The sequence below is a fragment of the Hemitrygon akajei genome, chromosome 14 (genome assembly GCF_048418815.1).
Source record: "Hemitrygon akajei chromosome 14, sHemAka1.3, whole genome shotgun sequence".
NCBI classification, from domain to species: domain Eukaryota; kingdom Metazoa; phylum Chordata; class Chondrichthyes; order Myliobatiformes; family Dasyatidae; genus Hemitrygon; species Hemitrygon akajei.
Genome location: NC_133137.1, coordinates 79,022,826 through 79,049,883, shown reverse-complemented (window position 1 = coordinate 79,049,883; position 27,058 = coordinate 79,022,826). Strand labels below are relative to the sequence as shown.

The window sequence follows — 27,058 nt, the reverse complement described above, 5'->3', positions numbered from 1 at the left end:
AAATCCTTATTCGGGGAGTCTGTGGACCTCAGGTTGGGAACCCCTGTTCCACATAAGATGCCACCCTTTGTGTAAAAAAAAAAGTTGCCCTCAAATTCCTCTTAACCCTTTCCCCTCTCACCTTAAACCTCTGCCCTTGACTTTTTGATTCCCCAACCCAGGGAATCACGTTGTAAAAGTATTGTAAATGGACACCCTTCAATCTGAGATGGATATTCAGCATGACTTGCTATAAAGGCAACATCCAATCATGTCATTTGAACTGTGTGCAGCCAAATTATTTTTATTACAACACAACAAAGATTATCAAATAAGGCAGTAAAATAGTAGACTGTATCTGAGTGGCAAAAGTGCAATCATAACAAAAATGAAGACTATTTATTAATGATATACATATATAATACAAAACTACCCCCAAACACCACTTTCTTCTTCTTGCTGAGATACTGTGTGAGTTCTGCTCAAAATGACATTTCTTCTCATAAAAAAGGATTTGAATTACTGGAAGGCTAATTGAAGAGAACTGAATACAGATGTTTACATGTTATTTGATATTAAACAATTGTAGGGAACAAAGTTTTGATGCTTTTCTTAAGAACCTAATGTAATATAAAAAGTAATATAAAAAGCACATAATTTTCTAGAGTTCATTTTGGTTCTGAATCTCAAAGTTTGTCTAATTGGTGAATAATAGGATGTCTCATTCAGAAGCAGATTAGAGAGCATTATACTCCACACACTTTGAGGGATCTGTTGAAAAGTGCTTCTGACAGATAGTCATCAATCTCTTCAGCCCCTAGAAAATTAAAAAAAAATTATATTGGGACAAACTTCAATATATTGTCTAAAATGAAAGAACACAAGAAAACAGGAGCTAAGACAGACAAAAAAGAGATTAGCTTTATTTGTCACATGTACAGTACTTGGAAACATACAATGAAATGTGTCATTTGCATCAACAACCACAGGCTGAGGATGTACTGAGGACAGCCAAGCTTCCAGTGCTAACACAGCAAGTCCACAACTTACTAACCCTAACCCTTACATCTTTGGAAAGTGTGAGGAAACTAGAGCACCAAGAGGAAACTCACATGGCATGGGGAGAACATAGACACTCCTCATAGACAGCAGTGATAAATGGACTCCCATCAGTGATCATGGTGCTGTAGCATTATGCTAACCTTATCTTACTGTACTGCTACCATGCTGCAAAGGGAACAGTGGTTGGTGCCGAAGCATCTGTTTCCATTCATTAGGAGTTTAAAGAAATTTAGTATGTCACCAAAGACTATCAAATCTCAACAGATGTACCATGGAGAGCATTCCAACTGGTTGCACCATCGACTGGTATAGAGGCTCCAATGCACAGGATTGTAAGCTCAGCCAGCTGTATTATGGGCACTAGCCTCCCACCACCGAGGAGATCTCCTAAGCTTCGTTCCTCAACAAGGTTGCATCCATCATTAAGGATCCTCACCATCCAGGACATGCCCTCTTCTCTTTACTGCCATTAATGTGGAGGTACAGAGTACAAAGAAACACAGGCAATGTTTAGGAACAGCTTCTTCCCTTCAGCCATGAGATTTGATGAACCATCTGAACACTACCTCACTATTTTGCTCTCTTTCTCCACTAATTCTTTTTAAATATGTAGTAAGTTTTGTATGTATTGCACTGAACTGCTGCCACAAAACAACATATTTCACAAATATGTCATTGATAATAAACCTGATTCTGATTCCATGTTGTACAACTCTATGATTAAGGTCTAAAATATAACGGCAAAATAGACGATTAAAAAGTGCCAACCATCTTTCAAACAACACAGAAAGGCTGGAGAAACCAGGCAGCATCAATGAGAAAATGTATAGTCCATGTTTCAGGCTAGCACCCTTCACAAGACTCTGAAAGAGTTTTGAAAAAGTTCAGTATGGATCTCCAAATATAGAGTTTGGAAACCAACCTGAATGTACTTCCGCTGTGTTTCGTCATTTAAAACATGGGCCACGTGCTTGGAAAAGATTTTTTCTCGGCCAGTACGTGCATGGATACCAACCATGGTGACTCCAATAGGCCAGGGCGCATTCCCAATGGCCATCTGAAGGTAAGCATCATTCGCCTGTGGAAAATGGACATAATCACTGAAATCAACTCCAACTAGCTAATTTTTCATTACTAAATAAGCTTAACAAATGGACTCATGTACGCTCAGTGGTCACTTTATTAGGTACACCTGCTTATTAATGCAAATATCTATTCAGCCAATCATGTGGCAGCAACAAGGCATAAAAGCATGCAGACATGGTCAAGAGGTTCAGCTGTTGTTCAAATCAGATCAAATATTAGAATAGGGAAGAAATGTGATCAAAGTGACTTTGACGGTGGAATAATTGTTGGTGCCAAATGGGGTGGTTTGAGTATCTCAGAAACTGACCTCCTGGGATTTTCATGCACAATAGGAACCTCTCTAGAATGGTGTGAAAAGCATCCAGTGAGTGACAGTTGCTTCAAAATTGTTTTGTGCCATTTCCAGTAAACAAGTGTAAAGGAGGACCGTCAGCCAATACAGCATATCAAAAAAAATACCAAGATAAAGAAAACAATATTGTTTAAAACCAATAAACCTACTGCCCAATGCCGTGCCAAACATGTATTTACTTCAGAAATTACCCAGGGTTACCCATAGCCCTCTATTTTTCTAAGCTCCATGTACCTATCCAGGAGTCTCTTAAAAGACCCTATCATATCCGCCTCCACCACCATCGCCGCCAGCCCATTCCAGGCACTCACCAATTTATCCATAAAAAACTTACCCCAAACACTTTAAAACTGTTAGCTATTTCAGCCCTGAGAAAAAGCCTCTGACTATCCACATGATCAATGCCTCTCATCACCTTATATACCTCTATCAGGTCTCCTCTCATCCTCCACTGCTCCAAGGAGAAAAGGCCAAGTTCACTCAACCTACTCTCATAAGGCATGCTCCCCAATCCAGGTAACATCCTTGTAAATCTCCTTTGCACCCTTTCAATAGCTTCCACATCCTTCCTGTAGTGAGGTGACCAGAACTGAGTAAGTACAGTACTCCACGTGGAGTCTGACCAGGGTCCTATATAGCTGCAACATTACTTCTCAGCTCTTAAACTCAATCCCACAGTTGATGAAGACCAATGCACCATATGCCTTCTTAACCACAGAGTCAACCTGCGCAACTGCTTTGAGCATACTATGGGCTTGGATCCCAAGATCCCTCTGATCCTCCACATTGCCAAGAGTCTTACCATTAATACTATATTCTGCCATCATATTTGACCTACCAAAATGAACCACCTCACACTTATCTGGGTTGAACTCCATCTGCCACTTCTCAGCCCAGTTTTGCACGCTACTGAAGTCCTGCTGTAACCTCTGACAGCCCTTCACACTATCCGTAACACCTCCAACCTTTGTGTCAACAGCAAGTTTACTAACCCATCGCTCCACTTTCTCATCCAGATCATTTTTTTAAATCACAAAGAGCAGGGGTCCCAGAACAGATCCCTGAGGCATAGCACTGGTCATCGACCTCCATGCCGTATATGACCTGTCTACAACCACTCTTTGCCTTCCGTGGGCAAGCCAATTCTGGATCCACAAAGCAAGGTCCCCTTAGATCCCATGCCTCCTTATTTTCTCAATAAGCCTTGCATGGGGTACCTTATCAAATGCCTTGCTGAAATCCATCTACTGCTCTACCTTCATCAATGTGTTTAGTCACATCCTCAAAAAATTCAACCAAGCTCGTAAGGCACGACCGCCTTTCACAAGGCCATGCTGACCTTCCCTAATCATATTATGCCTCTCCAAATGTTCATAAATCCTGCCTCTCAGTATCTTCTCCAGTAACTTACCAACTACTGAAGTAAGACTCACTGGTCTATAATTTCCTGGGCTATCTCTACTCCATTCTTGAATAAGGGAACAACATTTGCAACCTTCCAATCCTCCGGAACCTCTCCCATCCCCATTGATGATTCAAAGATCATTGTCAGAGGCTCAGCGATCTCCTCTCTCAACTCCCACAGTAGCCTGGGGTACATTTCGTCTGGTTCTGGAGACTTACCCAACTTGATGCTTTCCAAAATCTCCAGCCCATCCTCTTTCTTAATGTCTATATGCTCAAGCTTTTCAGTCCGCTGCAAGTCATCCCTACAATGACCAAGATCCTTTTCTGTAGTGAATACTGAAGCAAAGTATTCACTAAACTCCCTCTGCTATTTCCTCTGGTTCCATACACACTTTTCCCTCGTGTTTTGCATACTGTTCATACAGATCAAATCATTACACTGTGCATGAAGTAAAACAATAACAAGGCAGAATAAAGTGTAAAATCTGCACATAAAGTCCAGTGCAGGGAAACGATAAGGTGCATAATTCATAATGAAGTAGATTATGAGGTCAAGGATCCATCTTATCGTAGAAGAGGTCCATTCTAGAATCTGATAACAGTGAGATAGAAGCTGTCCTTGAGACTGGTAATATGTTTTCAGGCTTTTATTTCTGTTCCTGTGGTACAGAGCTTTTGATATAAACATTTCTGATGTTTTGTGTGTATATTTGGTCTACTTAGTTCATGAAGATCTTTGCCTCAGAGATTGGGTCGTTTAAGTTCCTGTGATAAAGAGTCAGACTTATGAGGGAAAATTGAGTTGATACTCATTGGTTTAGAATAGAGGTTCCCAATGTTTTTTATTGCACAGACCCCCACCATTAACTGAGGGGGACCATGGAACCCAGTTTGGGTACCCCTGGTTTCGAACATGATTGCACTGAGAATGTAAAACTGGGAAAGTATAAAGAGATTAGCTTTATTTATGTGTACATTGAAATATCAACACATATATTGAAATGCATTACTGACCAACAGTCAGGGGATGCAAGGGAGCAGACCACAAGTGTTGCCAGTCTTCTGGTGCCAACATAGCATACCCACAAGTTATTAACCCTGATGTGTACATCTGTGGAATGTGGGAGGAGCACCCGGAGGAAAAACACGTAGGAAGGGGGCAGGAAGAGGAGAATCATGATTGGGAAAAGGGAAGGGGAAGGGAGAGGGCAGAGAGCAGAAAGTACCAGAAAGACATTCTGTAATGATCCATAAACCAATTGTTTAGAATCAAATGACCTTGCCTGGTGTGCCTGCTCCTGTGCCAACCCCCCAGCCTGGCATGCCTTCTCTGCCACGTCCCACACCCCTCCCACAGTGCTTCACCCTCACCATTCCCAACATCATTTGCCCCCACCAGACTTACAAACTCCACACTGACAAATACAGTTCTGTGCAAAAGTCTGAGGCACTCTAGCTATAGATATATGTGCCTAAGATTTTTGCACAGTACTGTAGATCCCTCAAAGTTGCCATGCAAGTTGATAGGGTTGTTAAGAAGGCATATGGTGTGTTGACCTTTGTTATTTGGGTGGGGGGAGTGAGTTCAAGAACTGCAACATTGCCTTGCTACTCTATAAGTGTCTGGTTAGAAACATATGGAGTATTATGTTTAATTCTGGTCACCTCAATTTAGGAAGGATGTGGAAGCTTTAGAGAGGATGCAGAGGAAATTTATCAGGATACTGCGTGGATTACAGGGCTTGTCTGACGTGAAAAGGTTGAATGAGGATGATGAGAGGCAACTTGTTAAAGGTGCATAAAATTAAAATTATGAGAGATATAGTTACAGTGGACAGTGAAGACCTTTTCCCAGCAACCAGCTGATTCACCTATGGGCAGAAGGCTCTTTTTGCACGAGCTTTCGAGTGCACGTTTTTGTCTCGGTGGGCCTGGTTTGTTCCTCCCATACAGTAAGTTGCTCAGCATGTACCATGTCTAACATGACTCAGTGAGATCGTTTAACCCTGCTGCTTTATTGTTGCCTCTGCTCCGCACAAGCAACATGGGTCTCTTTTGTGGACTGAGAGTGGGAAGGGAGCAGGAAGAGGGGAATCATAGTTGGGAAAAGGGCAAGGGAGAGGACAAATACAGAGAACATCCTTTTGAGGTGAGTAGTGGAAAGTTTAGAGATGTCAGAGGCATTTTGTTTTATAACATAGAGTGGCACGTGACAGAATTGTATTGTTGGGAGTGGTGGTGGAGGCAGATACATTACAGACATTTAAGAGACTCTTAGCAAGGTACACGGGTGCTAGAAAAATGGATGATTATGGGCTACTTAGGAGGGAGGAGTTAGATTGGTCACAGAGTGGGTTTATACAAGTCAGCACATCATTGTGGGCTGAAGGGCCTGTACTGTTCTGTTCTATATCCTAAAGTCTAAACTTTTCCTACAAAAATATTGATATTTAACTGACAAACAACCTTTCAAAAAATTCATCTTATTCACTTTAAGTTCTAAACTCCATAAAATAGTGAGTGAATGATGTCTAGTAATTGGATCAATATACCTTAACATACTCCCGTTGTAACATGAACTTGATAATATCAGTTATAGATTCTTTGATGTCCTGTGGCAAAGTCTGGGGAAGAAAAAGAAACGTGCACTCATTTCAACATTTCAAATGGATCATAATTCATGGAATCTCAGCAATTTAATGTCAGCACTAATATTCAAGTGTAAAGGAGAACAAAATAATCATTACTCCAATTTTGAAGGAGCGCAAAAAAAACACTAAAATAAAGAACACAATAATAATTTTTAAAAACACTAAATACATTCTATAGCTTATATACAAAGACTGACTATGTCCATAAAGTGATGCTAGGCACAGGAGTGTCTACGTAAAGTGACTCTCAGAGGAAATGATAAAGTAGTGGTGTTTGGGTGTGTGGAGGGGTGGGTCAGTGGGTGGAGGTGTTGGCTTGCAGCAAGTAACTGTTTTTGAGCTTAGTGGTCCTGGCGTGTATGCTACACAGTCTCCTCCCTGATGCGAGTAGGACAAACGGTCCGTGAGCTGAGTGTGTGGGATCCTTCAAGATGTTATTGGCCCTCCTCCGGCACCTTTCTGTATACATGTCCTATATAATCATGACTGACTCGATTGTCTTCTCATTAACAGCCTGGGCATTGCCAAACATATATCAAAGTCAATAATGAGAGGAAAAATTTCATTAATTATGAATGTCAGCTTTCTAATGAAGTACCAGCAGACTGAGAGGGCGAAGGACAAGTTGCCCAAGGATTATGGATTTCTTATACAATCAGAATTATTCAGCATTAAAAAGTTAATTTAAACCTTTTAAATTAAAATTGCTACAGACATTTTAATCTCCATTGCTGGGGAATGTTCATTGTTACGTTTTGATTACTGAAAATGCTTAGCTGTTCAAAACTGACAAACAGTCACTGACATAATGCATTAAATAGTTCTCAATCCACTCAGAGCTAATGCGTATTACCAGTATTTTCTGCTTTTATTTTGATTGCCAGCACTTGCAATATCCTGCTTCAGGACCCTCTTCTCATTACTTCCATCACATCTCCTTTGAAATTACCCTCTCTCACTTTCAATGCATGCCCTCCAGTATTAGAAATTTCAACCCTCGGAAAAAGAAATTGTCTGTCTACTCTATCTACACCTCACATAATCTTATAAACCACAATCAGATCTCCCCTCAGCCTCCGCCGCTCCAGAGAAAACAACCCAAATTTGCCCAACCTCTCAATATAGCACATGCTCTCTAATCTGGGCAGCATCCTAGTAAACCTTTTCTGTACCCGCTCCAAAGCTTCGACACTCTTCCTACAAATGCGATGATCAAGACTGCGTGCAAGTCTCCAGATGCAGCCTAATGGGAGTTTTAAAAAGCTGCAATAAAGCTGTAACATAACCTCTGGATGCAGCACTTTCTGAAGAGGCTTCTTACCTTTTTCCGAAGTTTCCTGAAGAGAGGTTTTAAGTAGGATTCCGTCTGCTTGTGAGTTGCTCCGGCCAGTTTACCCTGTACACTGCACTTTAAATAATCCTCTCTAGCATTTAGATCTTTTGCCCAAACACCGAGAAGAAACTAAATGAGAAAAAATAAAAGTTGATTAGAGTGCCTTACAAAATAGATTACAATAATTAGTTTTATCAAAAAAGATAAAGATTTAAAGATTAGCTTTAGTTATTACATGTACATTGAAACACAATAGTGAAATGTGTCATTTGTGTCAGTGACCAACACAGCCTGACGATGTGTTGGGGGCAGCCCACAAGTGTCGCAATGCTTCCGGTGCTGACATGGCATGCCCACAACTTCCTAACCCTCGCCTGTACATCTTCATGACAGGAAACTGGAGCACCTGGAGAAAACCCATCCAGGGAGAACGTACAAACTCCTTAAACGCAGTGGTGGGAATTGAACTTGAAAAACATTATGCTAACCGCTGTGAACTTGTACATCAGTAATGGGATTTCACACTCACGTTCTATTCCAAAGACAATGACTCTTCGTTAGCACAGACACAAGGAACCAAATGGCACCCTCCTGTGTTGTAATTTTTTATTATTATTTTACGATACTGATTGTATAATTAGATTGTGAGCAGTGAAAACACAGCAAGAAAACAAGACAGCTGTCATGATTACCATTTCTGGAGCCAAAACTTGTAACAGCAACACAATCTCAACTACAATACCTTAGGACAACATATCCATATTTAAACAATGCGGTTGAGATAAAAACATTTAAGAGTACATAACGAAATCTGTGAAAATCTAGGAGAATTCATCAGTTTAATTAACAAGTTAACGAGTAAATCACTATCAGGGTCTCACGGCCCACTTTATCCATGCCAGCCATGAAGTCTATCCACTCTAAACCCATTTGCCCACATTAAATCCAGATCCCTCTGCTTCTTTCCTATCCAAGTACTTTTGCACGTCAATTCTGTGTCAGTCTTCATTTTGTATAGTTTTTCATATATTCTATAGCATGTCTTTATTTATTTGTAAATACCTGCAAGAAGACGAATCTCACTGTAGTACATAGTGACAGACACAGTACGTACTTTGATAATATTCTGACTTTGACTTTGTCCAGAACGTCTTTTAAACATGCACATGGATCTGCCTCTACCACCTCTTCATGCATTCTAGGAACTCACCACTTGTGAAAAATATTACCCCTCAAATTTCTTTTAAATTTCATACCCCCCGCCCAAAACTGTACCCCTATGTTCCATTGAGAACAAGTCCAACCTACCAAATTCTCTCCTTATAAGTACAACACTCCAGACAGAAGAATATTTTATCAACATACTAGTAACGGCCTGGAAGACAAGCTGGATTGCCTTCATCTGTGGCTGACCCAGCGTGAGATGAGGAACTGCCTTGTGCTTGTTCTCACGGAAAAGTGGCTCCAGGACAGCACTGCATTCATCATCAATCTTCAGGCCATGCCACTCCAGAGATTTATGCTAATACTATTTTTGTGACTGTATAGTGCCATCATAACTGTATGTGCTGTGTGTGACTGTATGTACTGTGTATCGCACTTTAGCACCTGGCGGAATGATGCTTCCCTAAACTGTATACATGTGTATGGTTGAATGACAATTAAACTTGAACTTACCCTCAGAACTTTGGTTATAATGTCCATGTCTTTATAGTCATCACCCTGACCCAAGGACTCACCCAACGCCTGCATTGGAAAACAAACATTTATTACTACTGTGTTAAAGCTTTCAAAATTAACCACTTAGCAGCTAATACAACAAGAAAACAACTCTGAATCACTTCAGCAATAGATATGTCCTGGTCCTACCACTTAATATTCAAAAGATTATTGATAGAGCAACATAGCACTGATAGAGGCACTTCAATCCAACCAGTCCATGCTGACCTGGGTGCCACCCGGCAGGTCCCCATTTCCGGTATTCAGCTCATATCCCTCCAAGCCCCATCTCTCCATGTACAGTATCTATTGAAGTGCTGCTTAAATGGTACTTCCTCTGTCAGTTTGTTCCATACATTCAGCACTCTGCATGAAAAAGTTATCCCTCAGAATCAGATTACCATTGATAAATGTTGTGAAATTTGTTGTTTTGTGGCAGCAGCACAGTGCAAAATTAAAATTACTGTAAGTTACAATAAGAAATAAGTTTAAAAATAAAACAGCGCTAAAAGATCAAAATAGTGAGGTAATGTTCATGGTTCATGACCATTCAGAAATCTAATGGTGGAGTGGAAGAAGCTGTTCCATAATGTTGGGTATGCACCCTCAGGACCCAGTACCTCTTCGCTGATGGCAGTAATCAGCAGAAGGGTTCTTAATAACGGATGCTGCCTTCTTGAAGTACCACCTCTTGAGGATGTTCTCAGTGGTGGGGAAGGTAGTGCTCATGATGGAACTGGCTCTGCAGCTTTTTTCGATCCTGTGGATTGCAGCCTCCAAACCAGGTGGTGATACAACCCGTAAGAATGCTCTCCACTATACATCTGCAGAAATTTGCTCAAGTCTTTGATAACAAAATAATATCTTCAAATACGTGGTGAAGTATAGCCACTGGCATGCCTCTTAAATCTCAGGTCTTTATTAAATCTTTCCTCTCCCACCTTAAATATATGCCTCCTAGTTTTTGACTACCCTGGTGAAGCGGGGTGGAGATACGTCTCTACCAATGGAGGTGTAAATAGGTGGTGGATGGTCATATGAGCAGCTGGTACATATCTCAAGTCCTGGTTATGCAACCACTGACACCAAGTAGACAGTCTCTGAAGAGCACTGATAATGGCTGGGGTCTCCTGTATTGTAAAGACACTGCCTAGAAGGAGGCAATGGCAAACCACTTCAGCAGAAAAATTTGCCAAGAACAATCATGGATATGGAAAGACCACGATTGCACAAGTCATACAATACAGCACATAATGATGATGACGACGACCCTGTTAATGACTGATCTCTGTCACATGGCAATAAAATCAGAAAATACTGGGAATATGAGGGTTGGGAGCAGGGGGACTGACATTAATCTACCACAGTAATTCTGCTGTACTCAATTCAAATACTCTGACATGCCATGAATTTCCAGCATTTGGTTTTTACTTCAGGCGACATAACTATTATCTTTTACTGCTCAAGAAAGCATGTCAGTAAAAGTTTGAGCAAAATAATTCAGAATCAGTTTACATATCACCAGCATGTGTCATGAAACTTGTTAACTTAGCAGCAGCAGTTTAATATAGAAGAATAAAAATAATAAGCAAATAAATCAATTATAGTATATTGAATAAATTAAAAATCGTGCAAAAAGCAGAAATATATATTAAAAAAGTGAGGTAGTGTTCACAGGTTCAATGTTCATTTAGGAATCGGATGGCAGAGGGAAGAAGCTGTTCTTGAATTGTTGAATGTGTGCCTTCAGGCTTCTGTACCTCCTACCTGATGGTAATAGTGAGAAAAGGGCATGCCCTGGGTGCTGGAGGCCCTTAATAATGGGACGCTGCCTTTCTGACACACTGCTCCTTGAAGATGTCCTGGGTACTTTGTAGGCTAGTACCCAAGATGGGGCCGACTAAGTTTAGAACCCTCTGCAGCTTGTTTCGGTCCTGTGCAGTAGCCCCCCCACCCCCCATACCAGACAGTGATGCAGCCTGTCAGAATGCTCTCTACAGTACATCTATAGAAGTTTTTGAGTGTATTTGTTGACATACCAAATCTCTTCAAACTCCTAATGAAATATAGATGTTGCCTGGCCTTCTTTATAACTGCATCGATGTGTTGGGACCAGGTTAGGTCCTCAGAGATCTTGACACCCAGGAAACAGAAACTGCTCACTCTCTCCATTTCTGATCCCTCTATGAGGATTGGTATGTGTTCCTTCATTTTACCCTTCCTGAAGTCCACAATCAGCTCTTTAGTCTTACTGATGTTGAGTGCAAAGTTGTTGCTACCACACCACTCCACCAGGTGGCGTATCTTGCTCCTGTACGCCCTCTCGTCTCCATCTGAGATTCTACCAATAATGGGTTGTATCATCAGCAAATTTATAGATGGTATTTCAGCTATGCCTAGCCACACAGTGAAGGGTATAGACAGAGTAGAGCAGTGGGCTAAACACACAGCTCTGAGGTGCTCTGGTGTTGATCACCAGTGAGGAAGAGATATTATCATCAATCTGCACAGACTTATCACGTGTACTGTACATCGAAAGATAGAGTGAAAAGCATGGTTTTCGTTAACAACCAACATACCCAAGGATGTGCTGGGGCAGACTACAAGTATCAATACACATTCCAGCGCCAACATAGCATGTCCACAATGTTCACCAGAGCACACAAGGGCTCTGGATTCTTGCTCTTAGAGATGACTTAGACTGTGAGGAACTCTGGCTAAGGCCACTTACTTTCTCCATGGATGAGGGGTGAAGGACGCCACCCCCCCCCCCCCCCCCAGCAAACCTCCAGCTCCATTTCTGTCACATCTGTGCAGGTTTGAATAGTGGGGGAAGTGAGAAAGTGACAAACACCAGTTTTTTTTTGCCCAACAAGTACAAAGTAATGTTATAAATACAAGTTACAACAATGTTGCTAGGACTTAAGGATCTGAGTTATAGGAAAGGTTGAATAGGATAGGACTTTTTTCCGGGAGCATAGGAGAATGAGGGAACATAGAAAATTATGTAGACTATACAAAATGATAAGCAATATAGATAGGGTAGATGCAAGCAGGCTTTTTCCACTGAGGTTGGGCAAGACTAGAACTAGAGGTCATGGGTTAAAATGGTGAAAGGTTAACTGCTTAAATGGTGAAATGTTTCATTTGCTGCATGGAAGATGATGACCAGTAGTGTTCCACAGGGATCTGTTCTGGGACCCCTCTTCTTTGTGATTTTTATAAATGACCTGGAAGTAGAAAGGTGGGTGAGCAAGTTTGCTGATGACACAAAAGTTGGAGATGCTGTGGATAGTCTGGAGGGTTATCAGAGGTTACAGCAGGACATTGATAGGTTGCAGAACTGGGCTGAGAAGTGGCAGATGGAGTTCAACCCTGATCAGTGTGAAGTAGTTCATTTCAGTAGGTCAAATTTAAAGACAGAATATAATAAGAGTCTTGACAGTTTGGAGGATCAGAGAGTTCTTGGGGTCTGTGTCCATAGGACACTCAAAGCTGCTGTGCAGCTTAACAGTGTTGTTAAGAAAGCGTATGGTGTGTTGGCCATCATCAACCATGGGACTGAGTTCAAGAGTCGTGAGGTAATGTTACAGCTATACAAGACCTTAGTTAGACCCCACTTGGAGTACTGTGTTCAGTTCTGGTCACCTCATTACAGGAAGGCTGTGGATTCTATAGAGAGAGTGCAGAGGAGATTTACAAGGATGTTACCTGGATTGGAGAGTATGCCTTATGAGAATAGGTTGAATGAACTTGGCCCTTTCTCCTTGGAGCGAGACAGGATGAGATGTGACCTGATAGAGGTATATAAGATGATGAGCGGCATTGATCGTGTGGATAGCCAGAGGCTTTTCCCCCAGGGCTAACATGAACGGGCATAGTTTTAAGGTGCTTGGTAGTAGGTACAGGGGGGATGTCAGAGGCAAGTTTTTCCACACAGACAGCATTGGGTGAATTGAATGCACAGACAGCAAAAGTGGTAGAGGCAGATTCAATAGGGTCTTTTAAGAAATTCTTAGATAGGTACATGGAGCTTAGAAAAATAGAGGGCTATGTGATAGGGAAATTCTAGGCAGCTTCCGGAGTAGGTTGCATGGTCAGCACAATATTGTGGGCTGAAGGGCCTGTAATGTGCTGTAGATTTTCCATGTTTCTATGTCTTTGCTTCTATGTTTAAGGGGGAACTTCTTCACTCAGAAGTGGTGAGAGCATAGAATGTGTGGAAGTGGAAGTGGTAGACTTGGGTCCGATTTCAACACATAAGAGAAATTTGGATAGGTAAACGGATGGAAAGGGTATGGAGGACTATGATCTGTGTGCAGGACAGTGGGACTAGGCAGATGCCTAGGATGACTAGGCCAACACAGATGCCTTGTGCAGGAAGGCACAGAGTCGACTGTACTTCCTTAGAAGGTTGGCGTCATTCAATGTCTGTAGTGAGATGCTGAAGATGTTCTATAGGTCAGTTGTGGAGAGCGCCCTCTTCTTTGTGGTGGCGTGTTGGGGAGGAAGCATTAAGAAGAGGGACGCCTCACGTCTTAATAAGCTGGTAAGGAAGGCGGGCTCTGTCGTGGGCAAAGTACTGGAGAGTTTAACATCGGTAGCTGAGCGAAGGGCGCTGAGTAGGCTACGGTCAATTATGGAAAACTCTGAACATCCTCTACATAGCACCATCCAGAGACAGAGAAGCAGTTTCAGCGACAGGTTACTATCGATGCAATGCTCCTCAGACAGGATGAAGAGGTCAATACTCCCCAATGCCATTAGGCTTTACAATTCAACCGCCAGGACTTAAGAACTTTTTTAAAGGCTATTATTAATGCTTTTTGAGATAGTGATTTAGATGCATATCATATTTTTTACTGAGTTAAGTATTGTATGTAATTAGTTTTGCTACAACAAGTGTATGGGACATTGGAAAAAAAGTTGAATTTCCCCATGGGGATGAATAAAGTATCTATCTATCTATCTTAATGGTTTTGCACAGATTAGATAGGTCGAAGGGCCTCTTCTACAGAACAAAACCAGTAGAAATCAGATAATGAACATGTAGGAACATCAGCAACTTCTCAAAGGCAATAAATGCTGGTCCAAACAACGATGCCTATAATCCCAAAGCATTTTAAAAGAAAAGATTCCCAACTAACCCTTCCCCGCCCAGTAGTTTGACCATTTGCTGCTCCAAATTCCCATTCTCTCTGCAAGACAGTGCTAAATAATAAAATCAATGATCAGAGCAGATTTAAATGCAAAAAAAAAGACAAACTGCTGGAGGAACTCAGCAGGTCCGGCAGCATCTGTGAAGTGAAATGGAGAGTTGCCATTTCACCTGATCTCAACCTGAAACTGTCATTTTCCCTCCAGAGATGCTGCATAATACTGAGTGAAGTGGATAACTTCACTCACCTCAGCAATGAACTGATTCCACAACCTATAGGCTCACTTTCAGGACTCTACAACTCATGTTCTCAGTCTTATTTATTTATTATTTGCAGTTTGTCTTCTTTCGCACATTGGTTGTTTATCTGTCATTTGTGCGTAACTTTTCACTAACTCTATTTTATTTCTTTGTTTTCCTGTGAATGCTTGCAAAAAATTAATCTCAGGATAGTATGTGATAACATATACATAGTTTGATAATAAATTTACTTCAAACTTTGACCTCCTCCAGGAGTTTATTTTTTTTACTCCAAATTCAGCAATTGCAGTCTGCAGAAAGATTTAAAACTTTTGTTGAACTTTCCTTTAGACAAATCTGATGAGCAAGGTGGAAATCAACACACAGTTCTTACCTCCAGCTCCTCTATCGTGGTGTTTTCTTCATGAACTTTTAGGTCATTCTGTTCCTCCTCTTCACCTTGCTCTTGTCCGGCCACAATCTCATTCAAATACTGCTGGTCTATCTTATCCATAGCAGCTTTTAAGTCGTTTCTCAAACCCTGTGGGAAGTAATAATGAATTTAACAGCTAGACCTCCTCATCAGAACAATCCTGTTCTGTAGCTGGATTTCTTGCTCCCCACCATTGAGCACATCTACACAGAGCACAGTCACAGGAATGTAGCATCCACTGTCAAGGACCACCACCATCCAGGCCAGGCTCTACTCTCACTGCTGCCATTGAGAAGGTGGTACAGGAGCCTCAGGACTCACACCAACAGGTTCAGGAACAGTTATTACCCCTCAACCATCAGGCTCTTGAACCAGAGGGGTTAGCTTCACTCAACTTCACTCACCCCAACAATGAACTGTTCCCACAACCTATGGACTCACTTTCAAGGACTCTTCATCTCGATTTTGATATTTATTGCTTATTTATTAATATTATTTAGGGTTTTCTTTTGCTTCTTTGTATTTACTGTGAATGCCTGCAAGAAAATGATCCCAGGGTTGTACATGGTAACATCTATGTGCTTTAATAATAAATTTACTATGAACCTACAGGCCTTCTTGTGTTTCAAAATACCCCATTGAGGATGACCACCATGCGACCACCAGGCTCTGTTGCACCAGTGTAACATTGTAATTGTATCTGCCTCAACTGCCTCCTCTGGCAGCTTGTTCCAGATACCCACCTCTGTGTGAAAACCTGCCCCTCAGGTCTCTCTTAAATTCTTTTCCTCTCACCTTAAACCTATATCTGCCAGTTTTGGAACACACCCACGCGAGGAAAAGGTCTGCCTACCTTATCTCCGCCCCTCATAATTTTATAAATCTCTATAAGGTCACCTATCAGCATCTGTGTTGCAGTTAGAGTTAACCCAGCCTACCCAATCTCTCCCTACAAGTAAAGCCTTCTATTCTAGGCAATATCCAGGTGAAGACACAAGAGATTTCAAAGCTGGAATTGGGAGCAACAAACAATCCGCTGAAGGAACTCAGTGGGTCAAGCAGCATCAATGCGAGAAAAGAAATTTGCAATGCTTTGGGCCAAAATTCTGCAGGACTGAGAGTAGAGAGGAGAGATGGAAGCACCGTGGCAGCTCACTTGCTCTGTCATCATGCATTCTCATTTCATTAATCCCACAAATACCCAGCCTAAGTCTTTGTTCCAGCAAGACCAATGGTGTGTGACAATTCATTGCCTGCCAGTGATGTAGTCAGAACTCTGTCATTCATCAAGATTGACTGACCTTTGCACTATTTTTACCTATCCCCAATCCCTCGAGTTTTTTGTTATCCACTTATTTGGAATTTTATTGATTTCCATTGAATTGAAAATTTTAATAAGACTGGAATATTGGTTTATTATGATTGTTGCATTCACGAAGGTACAGTGAAAAACTGCCTGGCATGTCATCCATGCAGATCATTTCATTCCATCAGTGCATTGAGAAAGTAAAAGTGAAAATGATAACAGAATGCAAAATAAAGGTGTTATTTACAGAAAGTGAGGTGCTGGTAAGGTCATAATGGTATAGATCAGGGGTTCTCAGCCTGAGCTCCACAGACCCCTTGCATAATATAGTCCATTGCTTAAAAAAAGGCTGGGAATCCCTGATATAGGTCATGAGTACAAGAGTCCATCTTTTCATACCAGGGGAACATTTAATAGCATATAACAGTGGGGTAGGAGGCGTCCTTGAGCTTGGCGGTACATGGTTTCGTATATTTTGCCCAATGGAGAAGGAGAGAAGAGGGAATGTCCCAGGATGAGCTTACAACAGAATCTCCACAGCCCTCCAGTGATGAGAATTCCAAACATTCACCACCCTCTGAGTAAATTTCTCATCTCAGTACTAATTGTCCCATCCCTTACTGAGTTGGAATTCTGGATCTAAATTCTTCAGTTAAGGGAAACATTTTCCTTACATTTAGCCTGCTGAACCCTGTAAAAATTATGCAAGTTTCAATTTCATATCCTCTTATTTATCTAAAAACTTGACAATACAGGCCTCCACTACACAAGCCCTCCTCGTATGACAAACTCATCATTCCTGGGATGAGCCTTGTGAATGTTTACTCCTTTTCTTCCCCTCCCCCCCACCAAGACCACAACTGCACACAACTCTGTAGTTAGTCTCACTAAAACCTTATACAACTGCAGTGAGACTTTTATTCCTGTATTTAAATTGTCTCATTATAATATTAATCAAATCATTGATACAAAAGCCCGAAAGCATATACCACCAGGGTCTTTCAGAGAGTTTCATTCATTACTGTAACACAATTGAATAGACCCTCTTACAATAAGATGGTCTTTTGACCCCCACATTATTATCTATCTGCACTGTACTTTTCTACATTGTGTAATTGTTTTTCCTTTATACTACCTAGATATATTTAATTTTTGGTATGATCTTTATGGCTGATATACACAGCCAAGTTTTTCACTGTATTTTGGTGCATATGACAATTACAAAGCTAATACACTTGCTTACTTCACCAACATGTTGACTTTCAGTGACTTATGCATCTTATAAAAATTAAGTTCTGAAAATGTAAATTTTTTGTAGTTCCAAAATTCTACAATAGAATAATTTGCTTTTGTCAATGTTTTCCTGTTAAATATTTCACAAATTACATTTTTAAATAAGCAGCATGAAGTTCTAGCTTCAAGAAGTGGCCATACTTCGATAAAAATGTGATTCAAAAAAAGGCTTTACAACTCATGCAAAAAGTAACATTACCTTATTAATTTCAGGAGTTAGGATTTCTATTTTCCGAAGACGTTGAAAGGCTTCATAGTCTGTCTCAGCGAACAATCGAATTGGTTCTCCTCTCTCACGGAGCCTTCGAATTACCTTGGAGGAGAATGAGATTTAATTTTAATTTTGCAGGAATGCTAGACTTAGCCACTTCTTTGGGCATCATCTGCCCTCCCACCTAAGCGCATCTACACAAAATGCTGTCGCAGGAAATTAGCATCCATCATCAGGACATGCTCTCTTCTCGCAGCTGCCATCAGGAAGAAGGTACAAGATCCTCAAGACTCACGCCACCAGGTTCAGGAAAAGCTATCACTCCACAACCATCAGACTCTTGAACCAAAGGATATAACTTCGCTTTCCCCATCACTGAAATGCTCCTACAAGCTATGGACTCACTTCCAAGGATTCTTCATCTCATAGACTTGATATTTATTGCTTATTTATTTTTTGTTTGTCTTTTGCACACTATTTGAATGCCAAAGTTGGTGCGGTTTTTCATTGATTCTGCTGTGATTATTATTCTATTATGGATTTATTGAGTGTGCCTGCAAGAAAATGAATCTCAGGGTGACATATGTACTTTGATAAATTTAATTTTAACTTTGAATGGGGGAAAACCTGTGCTGAACAGAAGGAAAAATAATAATGCTGACTCCAACGATTTGCAAGAGCAAACACAAAGCTTTCAATGTCACCCTCAGGGGACATGGCAACGTTCGATTTGAGACAAGCATCTGTGCTGAGTTTTCCCTTCAGGGAGTTATGCTGCATTAACTGAGGAAGCACTGCTCCTTTTAAACCTCAATCTGGGATGGTACAATAGTACCACCTACTGCAATCTCATCCAAACACTTTAAAGAGAAGAATAATCATTTTCAAAACTGATCCTTCAAATTTCAAAGTTAGTGATTTGTAGAAAAAGACATCCAGATATAGGTTTATCATGGTATTCTGAAGCACTTGGGATAAAGTACTACTGGATTGACTGCACTGATGCACTGTAGAAAACATAGCAGCTGATTTATTCAAAATGACCTTCCACAAATAGAAATATCATAATGTCCAGATTTTGTAGCATCTAAAGAGGGAAGTAAACAGGCAATGTTTCAAGCTGACGTCAAAGAGGACCACAAACTTGTGGTTTGGAGGCCAGACTAAGAGTGGTCCACCAGTTCCTCCAGGTCCAGGGGTTCAGCTCCAGAGCTAACAACCCTGACTGGTAAAACAAAATTGCTACGGAAACAGCAATGAAGAATCCTTCTACATCTGAGTGCGATGGTATTCCTCAGTCTCCAGCTGGGATGTTTGACTGACTGTAATGAAAACCAAGAGGAAGCTACTGACAAGATGGAGGAAGCCCTGAAGAAATTCCTCCTTAGACCAATTCCAAAGGGATTTACAGCACAGGATAGGCCCTTCTGGTCCTTCAAGCCATGCCACTCAGCAATTCCCAACAACCCCGATTTAACCGTAGCCTAATCATGAGACTGTGCTAGAATTTACCACTACAAGAAACACTCTCTCCACGTTCACCTTATCCAGGCCTTTCAGTATCCAGCAGGTTCCTTAAAATTCACCCCCCCCCCCCCCCCCACACACCTAGTACGACCATCCTTCTAAACTCTAATTTCAGGCCTGAAGCCATCAAATGCTTCTCACAGGTTGATAATGCTTACGGACCTTCTTTGGACCCTTTCCAGGGCCTGTGCATCTCTCCTTAATTACAGGGGCAAAAATAGCTCACAATATTCTAAGTGCGGTCTGACCAATGCGTCATAAAGCCTTAACAGTACATCCTTGCTTTTATATTCTAGGCCGCTCGAAATGAATGCTATCCTTTGCCTTTTATAACCGCCAATTCAATCTGCAGGTTAACCTTGAGGGAATCCTGAACTAGGACTAATTCCCTTTCCATCTCCGATTTCTGAATTTTATTCTCACTATAAAACAGTCTACACCTTTATTCTCCCTGTCTGCTCTACTGAGTATTGCAGTCACGCCATGTTGGCACCAGTATGTGTAGTGATACTAATGGGCCGCCTCCAGCACATCTTCAGTGTGTTAGTTGTTAATGCAAATGACGCGTTTCACTGTATGTTCCAATGTATATGTGATAGATACATTTTAATTGGATAAATAGACTTGAATCTTGAGTGTTCACACCAAAGGAGGATCAGAATAGAGGGATGTCCTTTTTGAACAGAGATGCAGAGGAATTTCTTTAGGAGTTGTGAATCTATGGGATTCGTTGCAAAAGGTGGTTGTGGAGGCCAAGTCATTGAGTATACTTAAGACACAGGTTGATATATTCTTGATTAGTCAGGATATGAAAGGATACAGGGAGAAGACAGGATATTGGGGTTGAGAAGGAAAATGGATCAGCCATGATGAAATGGTGGAGCAGACTTGATGGGCCAAATGGCCTAATTCTGCTCCTGTATCTTATGGTCTTATATTGCTGTATTTTCCAATAGATTAACTAATAAAACAGAGCTACTAATATTTGACAATTTTGTATCAAAACCCCATTAAAAATACTTAATTCCCCACTATTACTGAATATATATATATTAGACAAATTCTGATTAAATATTAACATTTTGAAAATCCTCTATACATAGAAACCATTTACTGCACAAAAACGTACCTCTTGCCTGGAAAGGGTCATTGGTAGCTTCTCTTCTGCAAGCTCGAGTTCAAGCACTGGATGTGACAATGATGAATCATCTTGTTCATTTGTTTTCGACTGTACCTGTATATTGACAGCATTCAGCAATAATTCTTTACTGCAGGATCCAGCCTGTAACTTACACCACCACACCAAGTAAACGCATAAACACAAATTCACTCTGGAATGTCGAAGTGAAGGCAGAATGCAGGGGTAATGGCAGGATTCTTAGCAGTGGGGGATATTGTGTTACACACCCATAGATTTCTCAAAATTGCTACACAAGTTGATAAGGTGGTTAAGGCAGCAGATGGTGCATTGGCTTTCATTAGTGGGGGGATTAAGTTCAGGAGCCATGAGGTAATGTTGCAGCTCTATAAAACTCTGGTTAGACCATACCTGAAATATTGTGTTTGTTCTGGTCACCTCATTATAGGAAGGATATGGAAGCTTTAGAGGGTGCAGACAAAATTTATGAGGATGCTGCCTGTACTATGGTTGGCGGGGTGCAGTTACGTCTCTAGCAAAGGAGGTGTAAAGCACTCCTTCCCTATGCTGGCCTGCAGGTCACCTTTGGGCAAAGTGTAGCACCTGCTTAGCCCCCAGATCAGGGTCACATGAAGTCAAAGGAGCAGAAAGTGGATTATAAGAGGCATAGAAGAGAGGACAGCCAGGGATTTTCTCCAGGGTGCCAATAGCTAATACGAAGGAACATGATTCTAAGGTGAGTGGAGGGGGGCAAGTCAGAGGTAAGTTTATTCACACGGAGTTTGGTGGGTGCAGGAATGCCCTTCCACGCATGGTGGTAGAGGCAGATACATTAGGGATATTTAAGAAATTCTTAGATAGGCACATGGATGATAGAAAAATGTTAGGCAATGTTGAAGGGAAGGTTTAGATTGATCTTAGAGTCGTTTATAAATTTGGCACAGCATAGTGGGCAGAAGCCTGCATTGTGCTGTTCTATGCTCTTTAAGTTACATTACGTATTGCTTTCTGAAACAAGAAAAATATATTTCTCAGGAAAGAGAGCTACTATATTTAGGTTAATGAAGAAATGGACCTTCAATCTAATATTTCATGAAATTTAGTAAAGACAGTGGTGTGGTACTATACAGTTAGGGCAACACTTCACAGCACCAGTGATTGCAATCAGGGTTCAATTCCCGCCACCATCTGTGAGGAATTTGTACATTCTCCCAGTGACCGCGTGGTTTCTTCTGGATGCTCCAGTTTCCTCCCACGTTCCAAAGACGTACTGCTTTGGGTCAGTAAGTTGTGAACATGTTATGCTGGCACCAGAAGCATGGTGACAATTGTCCCCAGCATATGCTCGTACTGTGCTGGCCATTGGCGCGAGCAACGCATTTCAATGTATGTTTCAATGTATATGTGACAAATAAAGCTGACGCTCAAGACGTTTATTACACACAAGTAGCATTCTATATAAAGCAAGCAACTAACAGTGAATGCATAAATAAAGATATTAAAGAAACTAATGAGATTAAAAGCTGGCAGATCTTACATACAGACCTTCTCTGCACTCCTGGATTCTAAGGGACGGCTGCAGAGAAAGGGAATGCAAAATGCTGCAGGGCGGTCCCAACAAAGGGGACAGACAAAGGGCAGACTGGAATTTAATGCTTTGAATTGGAGGAAGACCAATTTCAATATCAGAGAATCTGAATTTGAGACTGGAAGCAGCTACTTCCAAGCAAGTCTAAATCTGACAAGTAGAGATCATCAAAATGTGAAATAATGAGAGTCCCCTGCAAACTAATAATGTTAGGGACGTACAATGAATGGCAGAGCCCAAGGGCTTATCGAGGAATCAGAATCAGGTTTAATATCACTGTCATATGTTGTGAAATTTGCTGACTTGCGGCAGCAGTACATTGCAATATGTAAAATACATAAGTTACAATAAGTTGAAATTAATATAATTAATACACAGAGTACTACAGTAAGTTTATGTATTGCACTGTACTGCTGCAAAATTTCATGACATCAGTGAGTGATGATAACCCTGATTCTGATATGGGTCACTAATGTGGACAGAGAGTGGGAAGGGAGCAGGAAGCACCAGAGACATTCTGTAATGATAAATAAACCAATTGTTTGGAATCAAATGACCTTGCCTGGTGTCTCAGAGCTGAGAGTGTCTGACCCCACCCCTGACACTCCTTCTCTGCCATCTGTCCCACACCCCTCCCATGGTGGCCACCCTTGCCATTCCAAAATTCTTTGCTCCTGCCAGACTTACAAACTCACTCTCCACTCCACATTGATAAATACAATACCATGCAAAAGTCTTAAGCACCCGAGCTCTCTCTCTCTCTATATATATATATATATATATATATATATATATATTATACATACACACACAGACACACCTAAGACTTTTACATGGTACTATATATATATAAAATTAAGTTAAAATAAGCAGTGCAAATGGGAACAAGAGTATTGAGATGGAGTTCATGGGCTCATTGTCCATTCAGAAATCTGATGGCAGAGCAGTAGAAGCTGCTCTTAAAAGGAGCAAATATCCAGAGTACAAAATCCAATGATCCCTGAATGTGGCAACACATGACGATAAGGTGTTAAAAGGACATTTGGGATGTTTGTCTTCTTTAACTGGGACATATCTTCTTTAATTGTCCCTAGGATTAAATCGGTGGGTTGCTGACCAACCAAATTTTTCACTTCTGCATATAGTTCTATAATACAGATTGATCAATCATTCCTTGAAGGTAGTATCACAGGATCGAAAAGCTTTTGGCACACTGGCCTTCATAAATCAGAGTATTGAGTACAGGAGTTGGGATGTTATACTGAAGACATACAAGACGTTGGTGAGGCCTTATCTGGAGTACTGAGTGCAGTACTGATCATCTGCCAACAAGAAAGATCTGAGATTGAAAGAGTACAGAGAAAAATTACCAGGATTGCCAGGACTTGAGAGTCTGAGTTATAGGGAAAGGGTAAATATGTTAGGTCTTTTTTTTTTACCTTGGAGCATAGCAGAATGCAGGGAGAGTGGATAGAGGTATACAAAATTACAAAGAGCATAGGGAGGGTAAACAAAAGAAGGCTCTTTCCACTGAGGTCGAGTAAAACTAGAACTAGAAGTCATGGGTTAAGGGGGAAAATGAAACATTTAAGGAGAACATGAGGGGGGACTTTCACTCAGAGAGTCGGGGTGAGAGCCTGGGATGAGCTGCCAGCAGAAGTGGTGAATGTGAGTTCAATTGCAACATTTCAAGAAAAGTCTGGACTAGAAGGGGTGTGGAGGGCTACTGTGTGGGCTGATGTGACTAAGCGAAATAACATTTGGCAAGGACTAGATAGGCTGAAAGGCCTTTTTCTGTGCCATAGTGCTCTATAACTATGATAGAGCATATGCAATGCAAACAGGCAGAAAGACCTATATAATTAAGACTGCCTGTTTCAATTGGAGTGGTTAATAGACAATGAACTCTAAATCTGAGAAGCGACAAGTGAAGACAGAAACCAGGGAACATATCCCAGTGGACAAAGGAGAAAAGCAGAGGTGGCAGAGTGAAGAGGTCAGGACCAAAACAAAGGGGACATTTAGTTCAGGAATACAACATTGCAAGAGACATAGACAAGTTAAGAAAATGGAAAAGACTAGCTTTCATTAGCAGAGACGCGAGCAACTAGAGGCCCTGGGTTTAAGTTAATTGCAAGAAGATACAAAAAGGAGTTAAGAAAATATGATTTCATTCAGTAAGTTTATGGAAGTCTAGAATTCAAAGCAGAAATTCTCACCACATTTTAAAATTTCATGTCACATGCCGGTGATAATAAACCTGATTCTGATATTACCTGTTCAGCTCCTGAAGAGCTATAACCTGGATGGCTTTGGACAAAACTGCTATAGTAATCTGAAATCCATCTTTTCTTCAATAGTAACATGATGCGCCAATGGACTAATCGCCAAAATATTCTCTGACAGACCTTCAGTCATAATCAACATGTAAGGAGGGGATTCTGCGTGGGATATTCCAGTATTCCAAAAATCCTTGACTAAAGAATTTTAAAACTATTTCTATTATTTGCCGTGATAAAAGGTGATATTGAATAAATTTCCTTGTATTCCATGCTCAACATCCATGCCTTCACCAATGGAAAATGGCATTTAACTGTCAATAACAATGCTAGGCAGGCAAGCAGACATCTTTAAAAACCACACGACGACTTTCGACTGCATTTACTAACACTATGCAAATGTGTGTGCACACACACATACACACATTTGTCCACTTATTTCATGCACAAGGTATTAACACTGCTCCACAAAAATAAGCATTTTATTCTTTTGCAGCCAAGTGCAAGAAAAAATGCAAAGCGCTGAACGCCCTTTAAACTGAGCAGCTCTAGAAGTGGCTATCAGCTGTTTACATAGAAACTTACCTGTGTAAGATTTGGCATTATAGCAGGAAAGAATTAATCAATCCATAATTGTTAGATTTTAAAAATATATTAGCGCCTGATTGAGGTCACAGTTAATGAGGTCATCAGTTCCCTTTTAGGGACCTCGAACCAGCACTGGCTATTTGTGTTGGATTGGCAGGCTCCTGGAACTTGAGGTCCTTTTATTACCCCTCAACCATCAGGCTCTTGAACCAGAGCAGATAACTTCACTCACCCCAACAATGAACTATTTCCACAACCTACGGACCCATTTTCAAGGACTTTACAAATCAAATTCTCCATTTTTATTATTTATTATTGTGATTTCTTTTTCCTTTTGTATTTGTATGTCTTTTGCATCTTGGTTGTTTGTGCATTGTGTGTGTTTTTTTAATTCTTTCTATTGTAATTTTTGTATTTACTGTTTATACCCACAAGAACGTGAATTCCAGGGTCGTATATGGTGTCATATAAGTACTTTGATAACAAATTTACTTTCAACCTTGGGTGGAACAGGAATCTGCATTAAAGCAGTGTAGGTACAGTACACATCAGTTTGATAAGAACTGGAAGTTGATACTGTTTGAAGCCACGTACTCCACTTAATGTCCCTGGAAATTAGCCATATATGCATCTGAGCAAAATAAAGTCCATAATGGTGTCTACCTTCTTACAACCGGTGGATCAGCTGAGAAGTGTGCTTAAGTCACATTAGCTAGCCTGCCTTGACAGAGACCAAGAAAATGAGCACCTCTGCTGCAAGCTACCGAAACAAGCTGCCGACTGCTGATCTGACACCTCCTTCCATCTGATACAGGACATATGTCAGTATCGTGTAATCATATTCTGATATTTATGGGAGCTCCTGCTTCTCAGATAGCCAATGGACCACATTATTCTGCAGCCCTCCTGGGATAATATTGAAAATAAGTTAAAATCTTACAAACCTAACCACCAGTACACATTTTTTAAAGATTAATATATAATTGTACAAGTAAATTTATTATAATTCAAATTATTGCAGCAGAGCACACCACCACAGAAACTGGCCTTCCAGTCCATCTCAATTGTGCTAAACTATTATTTTATATCGATCTGTGTCTGGACTTCTCTTAAATGTTGCATTCAAACCTACATCCACCACTTCTGCTGGGAGCTTGTTCCACACTCGCACCACCTGAGTGAAGTAGTTCCCCTCACGTTCCCCTTAAATAATTCACCCTTCACCCTAGACCTCTAGTTCTAGTCTCACCCAACCTCAGGGGGAGAAAACCTATCTATACCCCTCAATTTTTTTTGAACTATCAATCTTTCCCTACAACTTGGGTCCTCAAGACCCAACAACATTCTTGTAAATTTTGTCCTGTACTCTTTGAATCTGAAATTTGCATCCAATCTTCTTCCTTTTAACCCCAGACCAATAAAATCTATGCAATCTCCCACAAGTAAAATAGACTGTAGCCATTAACAAAGATGTATATAACTGCATGGTAACATTTTTCCAACTTTTGTCTTCTACCCTGTGGAAGATGCAAGTCCATCCTTTGCTAGGCCTAAGAAATGTGAATACTGTCGTGGCCCACTCACTACTGAGAGTCAGAGCATGCTAATCGAAGACGTATTGTGTTGTGTGAAAAAGTAATTTAAGTAGCAGTATAATGTACTATGTTTGCTTGGTAATCTCAGGTAAAGCTACACCTCTACCTGCAAT

The 27,058-nt window shown here is 40.8% G+C and overlaps 1 protein-coding gene across 2 annotated transcripts in view; it reads right to left on the bottom strand.

Annotated features, from left to right (window-relative positions):
* Positions 1-262: 262 nt before the first annotated feature.
* The window catches only part of prpf18 (PRP18 pre-mRNA processing factor 18 homolog (yeast)), a 29,362-nt gene continuing 2,566 nt past the window's right edge, over positions 263-27,058 (bottom strand). For both annotated transcript variants that reach the window (XM_073066415.1, XM_073066416.1), the window contains 8 exons: positions 20,887-20,991; positions 18,219-18,332; positions 15,382-15,528; positions 9,548-9,616; positions 7,859-7,999; positions 6,439-6,510; positions 1,964-2,119; positions 263-796 (listed from right to left, as the gene is read on the bottom strand). In XM_073066415.1, coding sequence (XP_072922516.1) covers positions 716-796; positions 1,964-2,119; positions 6,439-6,510; positions 7,859-7,999; positions 9,548-9,616; positions 15,382-15,528; positions 18,219-18,332; positions 20,887-20,991 — 885 coding nt within the window. In that variant the 3' untranslated portion in view covers positions 263-715. The remainder of the gene's footprint in view (positions 797-1,963; positions 2,120-6,438; positions 6,511-7,858; positions 8,000-9,547; positions 9,617-15,381; positions 15,529-18,218; positions 18,333-20,886; positions 20,992-27,058) is intronic.